The sequence below is a fragment of the Bos mutus genome, chromosome 1 (assembly GCF_027580195.1).
Source record: "Bos mutus isolate GX-2022 chromosome 1, NWIPB_WYAK_1.1, whole genome shotgun sequence".
NCBI classification, from domain to species: Eukaryota; Metazoa; Chordata; class Mammalia; order Artiodactyla; family Bovidae; genus Bos; species Bos mutus.
The window spans coordinates 109,983,755-109,998,473 of record NC_091617.1 but is presented as its reverse complement, the minus strand read 5'-3'; the positions used below and the strand labels follow the sequence as shown (position 1 = coordinate 109,998,473).

Here is a 14,719-nt window from a genome sequence, read left to right as displayed (position 1 = left end):
TCCACTTTAAAAATGTACTGGTACCTATCCACATCTTCTAGAAAGAGTAGACAAAGCTTACGATAAACCGCATTAAAAGAATACAGGAGAGACGGGGTAAATTGAAGGCAAGAGGGAGAAAGACAGCTACAGCAAGAATGTAACATAATGACTTCCTTTGAGCAGAAAGCTTGGCACCCAATTTTCTGCACAAAAAAAGAAAGATAACAGCCCTTGGTGAAATGTAAATACCTTCCCCCTCTCCCACCCACCTACATTCTAAGGGCTATCACAATAAGAACCATCTTTTCCAGACGGGATATAATTGATTATATGTCAGGATTTTAACAACTTTTGTACATGTCGATGGATTTGAATGGTGAGCTTTAGACAAAATCAATCTGTCTTGAACCAATAAATAAGGTGCGAGACCACGGGGAACATTTCTTTGCATGAAGACATAAGCATCCTTGTTTGCAAACAGAAAGGTCAGGGCCAAGAAGACTCAGGAATTCACCACAAGGCTCTTATATTTAATAGAGTTAACAGTCTTTGCATCAAACCCTTTCCAGACATTAACACTGAAATGTTCTTCTTATCTCTAGTGCTACCAGTGGTTGAAGGAAAGAATTGTGAGTGAAGAAGGGAGAAAACAGCAAAACAAGCTGAAAGATCTTTCCCCGATCGCGGAGCGTCTGGGATGCACGCTACCTCAGCTAGCCGTGGGTGAGAGTCACGGGGGACGGAGGCCCTCTCTATTATTGATTCACCTCTCTCACATGATAAACCACCTGGTGTAGGGGCAGACAATCTCTGAAGCAAACACTCCCGGTTAATTCTATTGAAAATGAGGTTTTGTTTAGAGTTCCTCAGAGTGTTCCACATGCTGAAACACTCTTCTCACTTCCTCTCCTTTGCCTTGTAAGACAGTTTAAACAAGAACACGTCAGTGAAAACGCACACGTCCTCACAGTGTCAAGGGTGAGCGTCCCTGAACTCTGTGGTGACATCCACTGCTTCTGGCTCAAGTTTCCTTCCCTGTTGAAGCTAAGGCAGGGATGGTGAGCGGCTGAGGAGCAGGGCTGTGACTGAGGCCAAGCCACTGCCACATGGAAAGCCTATCTTAGGGGAGCAGCGTCCCAAAACTTCTGAGGGCCATGAAGATGATTCTTCTGACACTGTGGAGTCAATGAAAGGTCACGGTCACTGGTGACAACTGAAGACCACATTGCATCAGAACAGTCCCAGAGAAATACAATGTACATCATTTGTTTAACTTTTAAATTTCCAGGAGCCATGTTAAAAAAGTAAAAGAGAAATAGATGAAATTAATTTTTAAATGGACCACATTTAATCCAATATGGCCAAAATACTGTCATTTTTAACCTGTAATAAATATAAAAAGCTTATTATATTTTTATTTAATAATATTTCACACACTTTCCTACAAAATCCAGAGTGCATTTTGTACCTATAGTACATGTCAATTCAGGCTAAACACATTTCCGATGTTCAATAGCCACCAGTGGTGAGAGACTGGGGATTAAACAGAAAAGCTAGATTTTCAGTTCCCTTGCTGAGGAGTATTTGCCAGGCTCTGTGATAAGCTCTTTATGCTCATCATCTTCTCTCTGTAATTGTCAGAACAATCCCACAAAGTATATACTGGTCCTAGACCTAGTCCTCCATCACAGATGTTAATGGAATTTCCCTACTGTTATCACCACTTTACAAATGGAGAAGAGGCTGAAAAGAATTCATGTGGTAGCTGTGAGAAGAGAATAAAATGGGTACAGATTCTAGAAAACATTCCCAAGGAGTAAGAAATAGCAGGAATTGGGATAAATCAGATACAGTGAACCAATGAGATAAAAAGCTCAAGATAAGTTTTGTGCAAATAAAATAACAGAATATTTGTTAAATGCTTGACCCTTCTGATGTTAGAAGGCAGGAAGATCATAGTTGGCAGTAGTCGCAAAAAGATGGAAATGGAAGGAGGCTGTAGGAGGGGAATACCATTTACCTAAGTATATGTATGACTATTGCTTTAACCCTCTCTTCTAAAAAACAAAGATTATATTGAATGTGATAAGGCAATGGCAACCCACTCCAGTACTCTTGCCTGGCAAATCCCATGGATAGAGGAGCCTGGTAGGCTGCAGTCCATGGGGTCTCTAGGAGTCGGACACTACTGAGAGACTTCCCTTTCACTTTTCACTTTCATGCATTGGAGAAGGAAATGGCAACCCACTCCAGTGTTCTTGCCTGGAGAATCCCAGGGACGGGGGAGCCTGGTGGGCTGCCGTCTATGGGGTCGCACAGAGTCAGACACGACTGAAGCGACTTAGCAGTAGCAGTTAGCATCCCTAGAGCTTTAATGAATGCACTAAAAGGTATTAGCTATTGACATCAGCAAGTTATTTAACTTGCTATCAGTTTTATCATCTGCAAAATGGGTATAATAGTATATATCTTGCAAATGTATTGAATAAAAGGAAATTATGTATGTAAAGCAGAGTAGGCTCAGTAAGTAACTAGTGAAGATGAGAGTGAAGATGATGATGGTTTTGCAAAGAATCAGACATCCTGTGCTGAAACTCTGTCCACTCCTAGCCATCATATATGGTCAGAGGTAGAGGCACAAAGAAAAACATCTGTTCTTAAACCATAGCCATAAATATGATTGTTAGGTGGTAACATGAAAGTGAGTATTGAATACAGCTCTGAAAGAGACAGAAGAATACTGTCTTTCTAAAGAGAAAATCTTTACAACATTTAGACTTTCACTAAATGTCAGATGTACACGACTCTTTACAGAGTCCAAGTTTAAGTTAAAACATACTTTTTTTTCCTTTTCCTCCGTGTCCCCAGGTGTCTTTCTTGCCTGTCATTTTTTTTCTTTTCTTTTCTATGTAAACAAGTAGTTTTGTTTTTAACCACAGAACTCTCAAACTGAGAGGGAAATTATTTCCAGACGTATTACTTTTGATCTAGTAGAAGTATGGGGGAAGGGGAGATCCTCTGGCAGAAAACAAGCTGCTGCTGCTACTGCTACTGCTAAGTCGCTTCAGTCATGTCCGACTCTATGCGACCCCATAGACGGCAGCCCACCAGGCTCCTCTGTCCATGGGATTCTCCAGGCAAGAACACTGGAGTGGGTTGCCATTTCCTCCTCCAATGCACGAAAGTGAAAAGTCAAAGTGAAGTCGCTCAGTCGTGTCTGACTCTTAGCAACCCCATGGACTGCAGCCTACCAGGCTCCTCTGTCCATGGGATTTTCCAGACAAGAGTACTGGAGTGGGGTGCCATTGCCTTCTCCGAGAAAACAAGCTACTTGAGCCCAACTGTGGGCTGGTTCCCACGTTTCCCATCTGCACAGGAGCCAGCACACACACCTTGTTCATAAAGAGGTACTCTGGATCAGCCTGTAGGTGACCCCTGATTAGATGCTGATTATCCAGAATCATCTGTTTCCCCTGGTGTTGGCCAGCACTGCCCAGTGAGTTCTCCTACGCCTGGCCGCCCACAGGAGAATCAGCTGTTGCTGACATCAAGTAGTTTATGTGCAATAATTTTCCCAGTGCCCTGCTCAGAACTTCCACAAGCGCCAAAAAAGAGTTCTAAGTGCAAAGCAGGAAATAAAGCAGCCAAAAAAAAGCCTGGGATCACTTGGATTGTTGCCTTCATCGGACATTATTTTGCTCATGTGGAAGGATTTATGATTGCCTTAAAACGTCTGAGCATGGTAACAGCTTGACAGCATCAGTTGGTAGCACAGCCTGAGCAAATGGGGTAGGAGAGGTCTTAAGGGATGCCCATCAATTATTCATGCCCCCATTTACTCAACCAACATCTAATAAGCACCTACTGTGTGCAGGTGCTGGGCTGGGTGCTGAGCATCCAACTGCAAATAACACACATCTCACACTCTGGTGGACAAGTCAAGAAATTAATGGATAATTTTAATACAGTGTGATGATAAAATGTGTTAGTCACTCAGTTCTATCTGACTCTGTGACCCTATGGACTGTATAGCCCGCCAGTCTCCTCTGTCCACGGAATTCTCCAGGCAAGAATACTGGAGTGGGTTGCCATTCCCTTCTCCAGGGGATCTTCCCAACCCAGGGATCGAACCCATGTCTCCTGTATTGCAGGAGTATTCTTTACCATTTGAGCTACCTGAGAAGCCCAGTTGAGAAGGGCATTGTGGAGGTGGGAGGAGGGAAGTAACATGTAAGAGTGCCAAACCCAGCCTGGGACTCAGGGAAGGACTTTGGGAGAAGGCTGTGCCCATGAGGAATTCCAAATGATGAGTAGATATTAATGAGGCAAAGGCCCATTCCAGACCAAGGGGACCACTTAAGCCAAGGGCTGGAGGAGGACAAACAGAGCATATTTGGGGATGGAGAGGATTCACAAACACTGCTGCTGACACACAAATGTCAAGGCAGAAAGTGAGGAGACAGGAAGCTAGACCAGGGATCAAACCCACGTCCCCTGTGTTGGCAGGCAGATTCTTAACCACTGGACCACCAGGCAAGTCCGGAGGCTTATTTTAGAATGAGAGAAATTTGATTATGTTTTCTTGATAAAGAGAACAGTAAGAAATAAAAAATCCAGGAGAACAAGAGAGGAAGAGAATAGTGACTCTAATTAAGTTCAAGAAAAGGCAAAAGGAGTGGGATCGGCACAGAGTTTGGCTTTGAACAGACATGACCCCATAGCCTCTGAAACTGGAGGATGTGTGTGTGTGTGTGTACTTGGGTCTGTAGGCGAATGGGGAATTAAGGGATATCCTACCTGAGGGATTCAAGTTTCTGCACTAAGTAGGAGGCTGGGTCATCTGCTGACGGCGACAGGGCCAAGATTGAATAGGGGTTTAAGGGTAGAAGCTGCTACAGGTAAAGGCGGAGTGAGGGGTTAGAGGGTTAGCAAGAGAGATGATCTCCATGGATCTCATGTCAGGAAGAGAGGGAGTCCAGACAGGGCTGACAGGTCAGTGGAAACAAAGGATCCAGATCAGATACCGAGAGTCTACAAGGACTCCACATAACAGATGAGGAGAAAGTGAGAGCATGAATGAGATGGAAAGACAGATGGAAACAGGAATCCGGATGTCCATCCATGAGCTGTGTCAGGTGTCTTCCGGAACAAGGCTGTGTTCCTGGACTGGACGCCCCACTTGTGGGGCAGAGGAGGCCTAAGGCCACAGTTCACGTGCACGGATTCTACCAAGCCCTCTACACGACAGGGGCGCTGCTGAGGCTCAATCCTGGAGTGCACCTCCATCATCCTACAGAGTTAACACGTTTTGGTTGAGACAGAGGACTGCAGATGGTGTTTGCAAACTCATCAACAGTCAGAAATGCTTTGGCTTCCTGACCCGGTGCTCTCTCTTCCAGCGTGGTGCCTGAGAAATGAGGGTGTGAGTTCCGTTCTCCTGGGATCATCCACTCCTGAGCAGCTCATTGAAAACCTCGGTGCCATTCAGGCAAGTACTGCAGCCCCTGCCACCCAACTGCAGGGAGTCTCCTGGTGCCTTTGAGGACGCCCCAGGCAGTGTCCTGGCTACCCGCCCCCTCCTCCCCCACCTCTGTCCTTCATCACCTCACAGCTGAGTTGCATGACAGCCCCGATACAGGGACGGGAGGAGAGGAGAAATGGGGACAACGGCAAAAGAAGCCACAGAACTTTCACAGTACGTGGATCCAGGGATGTCCTCTTCTTACCAACAGTCAGTCTCCTCCAGGCTTATTTCTTGGACAGTTTGTGTCTGTGGACAGTGTGTTTTAAGACCCAAGCAGTGTTCCTTACACTTGGCAACTGGGTTCCCAGGTCTAAGCATGAAAGCCTTCCCTATAACTGGCTTGAAATGGAGCAGCCATAGGACAATATGAATAATCACGTATTCACTTTTTTTCCCTACAAATATTTATTGTCAGTCTGCAGTATGCCAAGCCCCTCCTTTCTGCTCTCCTAGTATCCTATATTCCTCTCTCCATCACAGCACTTCTGTAGTATAATTGCTTGTCTCCCCTGAGGTCAAAGACCTGTGTCTTTCTTGCTTCTCCATTGATTTTCCAGTTCCTAGGACTCCATGGCCCTTAGTCAACTCAAGAAATGCCTATTGAATGAATCAATGTTTGCCATACTGAAGACAAATAGGCTCAGAATTCCAGGATCACCTCTCCCTAATAGCAGTTTCAGGAGCATCCACCCCTACTTCCTCCCTGCAGGGATTGCCAGGCCTGGATGGTGCCTTAAGTACCCAGGAAGCCTGTAAGGGCAGCAGGAGGGGAAGAGAGTGAAGTTCTGGGAGTCCTGGAGACGGGTGGGGTTGGTGGCTGTGGTGACCATCCCATCCCTAATGGCCACATTTCAGTCCTGAGCCTGCCTCATGCTCAGCCCAGCCAGGGGCCACAGGAGCGAGCACACCCACAACTCTTCCCACAGCTGTCACCTGCCCTAACAGCTAGGGTAGTTTGCTCATTGGGTAACAGAACTATCTTAACAGCTTCTCATCTGTCCATCTTTCCCTGAAACTAGCACTTAGCCCTGTTACCTCTCTCAGAGGGAAGTAGATGGAGATGGGGACAAACTAAACTTAAAATGTTTTAAAATTCTTTTGAAAAACAGCCCTGAATATGCTGGACATAAAGGTGCAGACCTCCTACCCATCATCCCCTTTCTTAGGGCTGTGCAGCTGGGTAAACACCTCTGCCTCTCTGGTTCTGAGAAACCCCCAACCCCACAACCCTTCCTGGATTGTGGGGTTCCCCATCTCTGCCTGGGGAATACTCCTCTTATGAAAGCCACCCCCATCTTCTCTTATTTTCACTTATGCTTTGGGAACAGATAAAGGCTACACAATGAGGAGAAGGAAACAGGAACAGTCTATACACAAAGGAACTGAAATGCAATCCAGGGATTTCAATTCCACTAATATATATTGAGCAAACTGAGAGATAGTGAAGGACAGGGAGGCCTGGCGTGCTGCAGTTCATGGGGTTGCAGAGTCAGACATGATGGAGCAACTGATCAACAATACATAGTGAGTGCTTATTCTGTGTCTGGCACCATGTTAGGCAGAGACCATTCTAAATATAGGTCACTGCCCTCAAGAGCTCACAGGCTGCCTGAGAAAGAGTGAATTAAGCAAGCTTGCTCTGTAGCCGGCACTGGGTACACCACAGGAAAGCAGACACATATCACCCAACCTTCAAGGAGCCGACATTCCAGTGGGAGAGGCACATAATAGATGTATAATTTCAAGTGAGAAGGGATAAATAAATAAATAAAGATGGTGTTTTAATAGAGACCAACTGGGAAACAAGTGAGCCCACTTTAGATAATGTCCTTGCCAAAGGCCCCCCTGGAATATATATATTCTGAAACCTGGAAGTGGAGGACACAGCATGTGAAAAGCCCTGCAAAAAGCAGACACAGGGAAGAGGAGTGCAGAGGCCCTGAGATGGGGAGTGTATGTGTGTGTGTGCGCGCGCACACGTGCGCTCAGTCGTTTCTGACTGTGACGCCTTGGACTGTGGCCCACCAGGCTCTTCTGTCCGTGGGATGCTCCAGGTAAGAATACTGGAGTGGGTTGCCATGCCCTTCTCTGGGGGATCTTCCTAAACCAGGGAGTGAATCCGTGTCGCCTGCATCTCCTGCAGTGGCAGGCGGGTTCTTTACCACTAGGCCATCTGGGAAACCTGGGATGGAAAGGCACTTGGCTCTTCTCCAGGGAGCACAAGCCTGAGGCTAATGTGGTCAACGTGCAGTGAGCATAAAGGGTGGTGAGCACAGGCAGGGGACAGGTCACACAAAACAGAACACTAGAGAGTTTTGTACTCCTCATAGGAAACCCTTTGGAGGGTTTTCAGAGAAGGGACACACTGTTTTTTGAATTTTTAAAGATTGCTTTGGCTGCTGTGTGAAATGCAAAATGAAGAAAGGCATGGATGGGTTATCCAGGTGACAGGTGATGGTAGCTTGGACTAGCAAGGATTCCATAGGTTTTGGTGAGACATGGCTTGTGGATGGCTTGGCAAGAAGAGGAAGGAGTTGAGGATTCCTATCATGCTAATGGAGTGATCACTGCCATTCCAAGGGGAGGCTAGTACTGCTTGAGATGGTACCTACGAAAAAATAAAGAGGTAACTCCTGGCTGTGGGAGTTCTCCAGATAGCCAAAGATATATTTCAGAGGAGAACTGAGTCCGTAATCTTCCCAAAGCATTTCCTCCCTAACTCTGGCTGGTAGGGGGATGGGGCTTCCGTGCTCTAAGGGTAAGAGAAAGGGGGTGTTGTCAAGCAGGGAGCTGTTACCTGGAGGGCTTACTGTCCCCTCTCCCTTCCTACCCCACCTCCTGTGAGCCCAGCACCAGAGATTCTGCCCTTGGCAAGCTGTGACTGGGCCCCTCCATACAGTGAGAGTAGAGAGAGCTGGGGGCTCCCAGCAGCGGTAGGTGAGATTGAATAAGAGTGCAGTGTCCGGGGCTATAAAGAAGGAAGTCTGTAATGGGCAAAGGAAGGCAGCTGCTCCAAGGAATCAATGTGCCTAAGCTGAGCATAAACTGGAGGGGCATTTATCAATCAGAGCCTCAACAGATCAGACTGGAGAGAAGCTGCAGCTGCAGGCAGCCCTCCTGCACAGGTCCCCATCCTCCAGCCTTAAAGCCCCTCTGAGGTTCCCCACCACCTACTCAGAGAAGTCCAGGCTTCTCAGCAGTCGGGCCTTCCCACCCAGGCCCGACCCCCACCCCCTCACTTACCTCCCCCAGGATGTCCTAATCCCAGAATAGTGGTCCTCCACCTAGTGTCCACCACCCCAGACTGCCAAATCCTGCTCCATCCCCCAGGTCCAGCTCGACAGTGACCCAGTTCCGGGAGGACTTCCCTAATACCTGCCAGCCCCGCAGTGCCACCCAGACCCTTCCTCACTGCCTAACTGCTGCAGTCACGATAACACTACGCCTGCAAAACTGCTAGCTCGTGGGATGTTTGTGTGATCTGTAGATGAAAATGTTTTCAAATAGTTGCCAACATTAAAAAATGGGGCAACTTGACATAAAATGCTGAATGTGTGACTTCTCTTGAATATTTAGGTCTTGTGTGTGTATGTTTACAGACACACACGTATATATACACATACACACAAGCATATATACACACATACATACACATGTATACATATATTTCACGTTTTATTCAAGTACTTTTATGATTTCACTTTCCTAATGTTTAGATCTCTTACTGGTATAATAAATGAAGAATCCTTTTCCACATATGGCTAACCCACTATATTTTAGACATAAAACTTCTGACAAGTCCAGTTTCTAGATCTGAGTTTCACTGTTGTGTTTCACTCTAAACAGCACAAAAGTTTAGAGCCTCTGAGGCTTCAGAGCTGGTGGGAAACCAAACTCTCCTTTAGCTTCAGAGAGGAAAATGTTACAGACCAGTGAGGAAAGAGCTCTGCCATCCAACCAAGCCCTGAGGGTTCTGAGGCGAGCACTGAGTGGAGACAAGGTCACCCTGGCCAACATGACTGCAGCGCAGGAAGGGCGAGGCTGAAACCGCACAGTCGGTCATTGTGAATGTATTTCACCACGGCCTCCACACAGGGTCAGACTATTCTTGCAAGAAAGTCTGCCTTTGTCTCGTCTTGTGGTGTAATGCATGCCCTTGGCCCACTTCGTGCAATAAACACTAGCCGGCCCTAGATGAGCTCATCCTTTCCCAGGGCTTCAGTGAGCATGACTGTGCAAATAACTCACAAATTCTCAACTCCAGTCCTCCCACTACCACTAAGCCCCGCAGCTGCACTTCTGGTTGCCTGCAAGTCACTTCTCCATGGGGTCCTACAGGCACCTTCACCTCAGCATATCCACCCCCCGCCCAAACTTCTTATGCTCCTAACTTCTCCTGTGGTCTCTCTACAGCTAGCTACACCAGTATCTTCCTAGTCACCCAGTCTTGAGATCACCATCAGCCTCCAAAATCTGAGTCACTCCTTTTCTCCTCCCCCACCACTGTCTTGCCAGCCAGGTGATGCCACGGTAAAGAATCTGCCTGCCAGTGCAGGAGATGCAAGACACATGGGTTCCACCTCTGGGTGGGGAAACTCCTGTTGAGTAGGAAATGGCAACCCACCTGGGAAACTCACCTGGGAAACCCCATAGACAGAGGAGCCTGGCAGGCTACAGTCCCGGGGGTCAGAGTCGAACATGACTGAGTATGCACACACTACGGTCTAGTTAAGGCTCCTGGTGTCTGGCTCTGACTGGAGTATTTCTAACATCTGTATCCCCTTTCAATCTCCTTCCAAATCATCCTTCAGAATATGTCCAGGTGGCTGATGGGGTCATTCACAGCTGAGAAGTCCTGAGAGGTTCCCCACCACCTACAGCATAAAGTTCCAACTCCAAAAAACGGCATTCAGGGCCTTCCGTTCTTTACAACTTCCCTCTTCCCATCATCTCCACACCTCCCATACTCTCTCCCGACTTGTACCAGCCCATTCAGACTTCTCACTTCATGCTCTTCCATTAACCTAGGATGCCAGTTAGATAACCTGCAGCTATCCTTCACCAGGGCTCTGCCCACCAGCTAGAATCTCAGTCTCTAGACCTATGCTGTCCACAACTGTAGCCTCCAGCCACACGTGGCTACTGTGTGTGTGTAAGGCAGCTAATCCAAATGGAATTAAAAGTGTACAACGTACCCTGGGTCTGAAAGACTTAAAAATATGTAAAACACCTTAATTACATTCTATACTGACTGCAAGTTCAAATGGTATTTCAACTCTAATGGAGTAAAATGTGTATTAATTTCACCTGCTTCTTCCCACTTTTATTACTGTGACCACTAGAAAATCTAAAATTACACATATGGCTCTCATTTTATTTCTATTGGACAGAGCTGCTCTAGGTATTCTATATTTCTATGACAACCAATAATTATGAGCACCTGCTAAGGGCCAAGCACCCTCACAGGCTCTAGAGCTGCAGTGTGAACAGACAAGGCCCCTGGCCTTACGGAGCTTCCCGTCTGCTGGGGAGGCAGCATTTAGTGGTGATGTGTAAACATATCCAAATCTAGATGATGTCACGTAACATTTAGTACAAAAATCAAGTACTGACCACGTCCTTTGTTCTTCTTGCGCTCTCAGGTTCTCCCAAAGATGACATCACACGTGGTAAACGAGATTGATAACATATTGCGCAACAAGCCCTACAGCAAAAAGGACTATAGATCTTAAGGCAGTGCATGGGCCACAAGGAGCTGCATGGTAAAACAGCGGTCTATACAGGTACAGGATGGTGTTCCTAGCCAGTGTTTTGAATCACTTAGCAGCCCACTGCTCAACCTCTAGTGTCCCTGGATTCTGAGGTGTCTGCTGTTGCTACCACTGTGCACCTGAAATTATGAACATACCTAAAAACTCACAAACAGGAAAATCCATTCTATTTTCTTACCTTGGACTGGAGTCACCTATTCTTACATTGCTCTGTACACCTCATGTTTAGGCAAAGTTAAGTATATGGCAGGAAAAAGACATATTACCTTCAGGCACTTAGTAACTTAAAAAAGGTTGGACGAATATATTACAAAATCCACAGATTCAGCATGGACTGCATCAGAAAGAGGAGGCTATGTTCACTCAAAAGTCTTGCTTGAGAGCATCAGATTAAACAATTTTACTGAATTTTTTTTCTCTATTTTCACATTCACGTTGTTTCATAAATTACTATCTGCTTTCATTACCTTTTAGTGTTGCTTGGTCTCAAAAATGGCCCTGTATAGCAGTTTCTCCAAAGTGTCTGTTAGGATTCTAATAATATGTTCATTTACATGGAGAGATGTTAAGAGGATGAAGACCCCCATCTTTAACTAGAGACAGTTTGGTTAATTTATGAAAGTGAGAATTACACTACTACAGAAGCTTTGCTTTGAATAAAATGTACCTGCAATGAAGTATTCATTTTTTTCTACATTTTACTAAAACCTGCTTTATACTTTTTGACTGCTTGTAGGCAAAGCTTCTGCAAGTTTAAATATTTGAGCTTTGAAAATAAATATACACATGCTCACTTTTTAAGTAAACCTGTAAAAACACCCAGAAGGGCAAATGTTTGCTGTTTAATTAGCACTGGGATTTTACAGCATAATGCTTGGTGTTTTTGACAAAAAGTAAATCATGGGCTTTGTGAAAATGCTGTCACTACTCAACATATGCTGGGTAAAGTAACACACCCAGAGAAAAGCAACTGTTAAAGAACTTCCCGACTCCATAATCACACTGTGTGCATTAAACTATATGCATGAAACCTCTTTGCATGGATTAATGGGGCCTAGCCTTGTGGCACTCAGTTGAGGTATACCCAGCCCTGCCACTATTGGCTACCTACATATACCACGAGAGAAAACCAAGTATACTGTGTGTGTACCTGGAAGGAGAAAACTTTTTTTCCAGTTTGAAGGTATATGTCAAGGGGGGAGGTCCATTATATCTCTATCTGGACACTTGAGCATGTACAAAATTCTTATTTAATTTACTGGCCAACAGGTCCACCCAAGTAGAAATCATTGAGACTTACAGAAGAAGTATACTATCAGCTTAAAATGCTATTTTCTGCCATCATTTCCAAATATGTACTTCATGGTTTTCTAAATCTTAAAATGTTAGTATGAAATACCAACAAATTTTGGGGTTTTCTGTCCAAAAGTATCAGATTAATAATGGAAATGGATCATTTTTCAGTTGTTCATTGTGTGTTCAATCAATCCAGTGAACTACTATATGCATAAATGAGCTGAAGTCATCTAATTAGAATTGCAGTTTATTTGCTTTGAGTAATAAAAGCATACATGCATTTAATCTCACAATTAGTTTTTATCTGGTCTATCACTAGAAGGCTATATATATATATATATACATAGCTCCATATTTATAAAACAGGCAGTAAAAATCTAAAAAAAAATAATGCTGGCAGGTAAGCCTCACTGAATGATACCTAACAGAAATAGCTTTACAAAAAGATTTAAATTGTAACCCAAACTTTTCTTCTCTTAATGTAGAAAGTGATTAGCTACTAAAGATATTTCTCCTTGGATTTTAGAAATATTTGGTACTAAGGTTAAAGGTTCTCAAACTCATTTAAAAGAACCTGTAGGAACTTCCCTCGTGGTCCAGTGATTAAGAATCTGCCTGCCAATGCAGTAAACATGGATTCGATCCCTGGTCCAGGAACTAAGATCCCCCACGACACGGAGCAGCTAAGCCCCTGCACCACGGCTGAGGCCTCGTGCTCTACAGCCCATGCTCCACAATGAGAAGCCACTGCTCTCTGCAACTGGAGAAAGCCTGCATGCAGCAATGCAGACCCAGCATAGCCAAAAATAAAGAGATGTAATTATTAAAAAAAAAAGAGAGAAACTGCAAATTAAATCAAACAAACATTACTGCTTGAACATGGGAACATCTCGTTTTTTATTCAAATCATCTGCCATGGTGAATATACTGCTGCTGCTGCTAAGTCGCGTCAGTCGTGTCCTACTCTGTGCAACCCCATAGACGGCAGCCCACCAGGCTCCCCCCAGTCCCTGGGATTCTCCAGGCAAGAACACTGGAGTGGGTTGCCATTTCCTTCACCAATGCATGAAAGTGAAAAGTGAAAGTGAAGTCGCTCGGTCGTGTCCAACTCTTAGCAACCCCATGGACTGCAGCCTTCCAGGCTCCTCTGTCCATGGGATTTTCCAGGCAAGAGTACTGGAGTGGGGTGCCATTGCCTTCTCTGGTGAATATACTAGATAAATACATTTCACAATTTTATCCTTAAGAAAAATTTCCACATGCACTCTCATTTTCTGCTCTTTTCTGGAAAGACTTCCTTGGCAGAGAACATACCATTCCAAAGGGTAACCTGGGTGGCAGCCAGCCACATACCGAAACTTCAGCCAAGGGAAATAAAAACTAGAAGCCCTGTGTCTGGCTTCCCACTTTAAGAACTGCCACTTCATCTTCATCCATAGTGTGCACCAGGGGTCACTGGAGAGATGTCAGGGCTTTGACCGGCCTTTGCCATCCTTGGGCCCATCCCTCTCCTTGCAAATGAGGAACCCAGACCTGATGACATTAAAGGACTCACCCCAACTCATACGCAAGCTGATGGCAGAACCAGGCCTAGAATCCAGTATGTTGTGCTCCCATCTAGAGGTCTTTCAGGGGTGATTTTTTTTTTTAGCTTTAAACTAACAGTGTGTGACTTTTTAAGTTAAAAAAGCTTGGCTATGGGGACTTCCCTGGCGGTCCGTGGCTGAAACTCCTCGCTTACAATGTAGAGGGCTTGGGTTTGATCCGTGGTTGGTGAACTAAGATCCTTCAAGGCTTACGGTGCAGCCAAAAAAAAAAAAGAGCAAGAAGAATTTTGAGTATAAATCCAACCTCCATATTTGTTAACTTCAAACTTGTTTCAAATTATTCTAGCCAAGTTAGAATAATATACCAAATAGACAGTAAATTTTTACTGGCTAAGAATTATTTCAACCCAAGTTCTTATTAGGTTATAATAAATGAATAAACTAAAAACAGGGAAACGTAAAATGTTCCAGCACTTATCACAAGGGGTGTCAAAACTGGAATTAAATCCCTCTGAATCCCAATTAGAGTAAAACCTCTTTAATTCTCCTGGTGTTGGACATGGGGTATTTTTAAGATAAAAATTCTACAGCTGATTTTT

At 45.0% G+C, this 14,719-nt stretch overlaps 1 protein-coding gene across 2 annotated transcripts in view; it reads left to right on the top strand.

The window, feature by feature from the left end:
- Positions 1-12,331, top strand: part of KCNAB1 (potassium voltage-gated channel subfamily A regulatory beta subunit 1) — a 445,278-nt gene extending 432,947 nt beyond the window's left edge. For both annotated transcript variants that reach the window (XM_005896620.3, XM_005896621.2), the window contains exons 12-14: positions 585-705; positions 5,382-5,470; positions 11,149-12,331. In XM_005896620.3, coding sequence (XP_005896682.1) covers positions 585-705; positions 5,382-5,470; positions 11,149-11,238 — 300 coding nt within the window. In that variant the 3' untranslated portion in view covers positions 11,239-12,331. The remainder of the gene's footprint in view (positions 1-584; positions 706-5,381; positions 5,471-11,148) is intronic.
- The last annotated feature ends 2,388 nt before the right edge of the window (positions 12,332-14,719 follow it).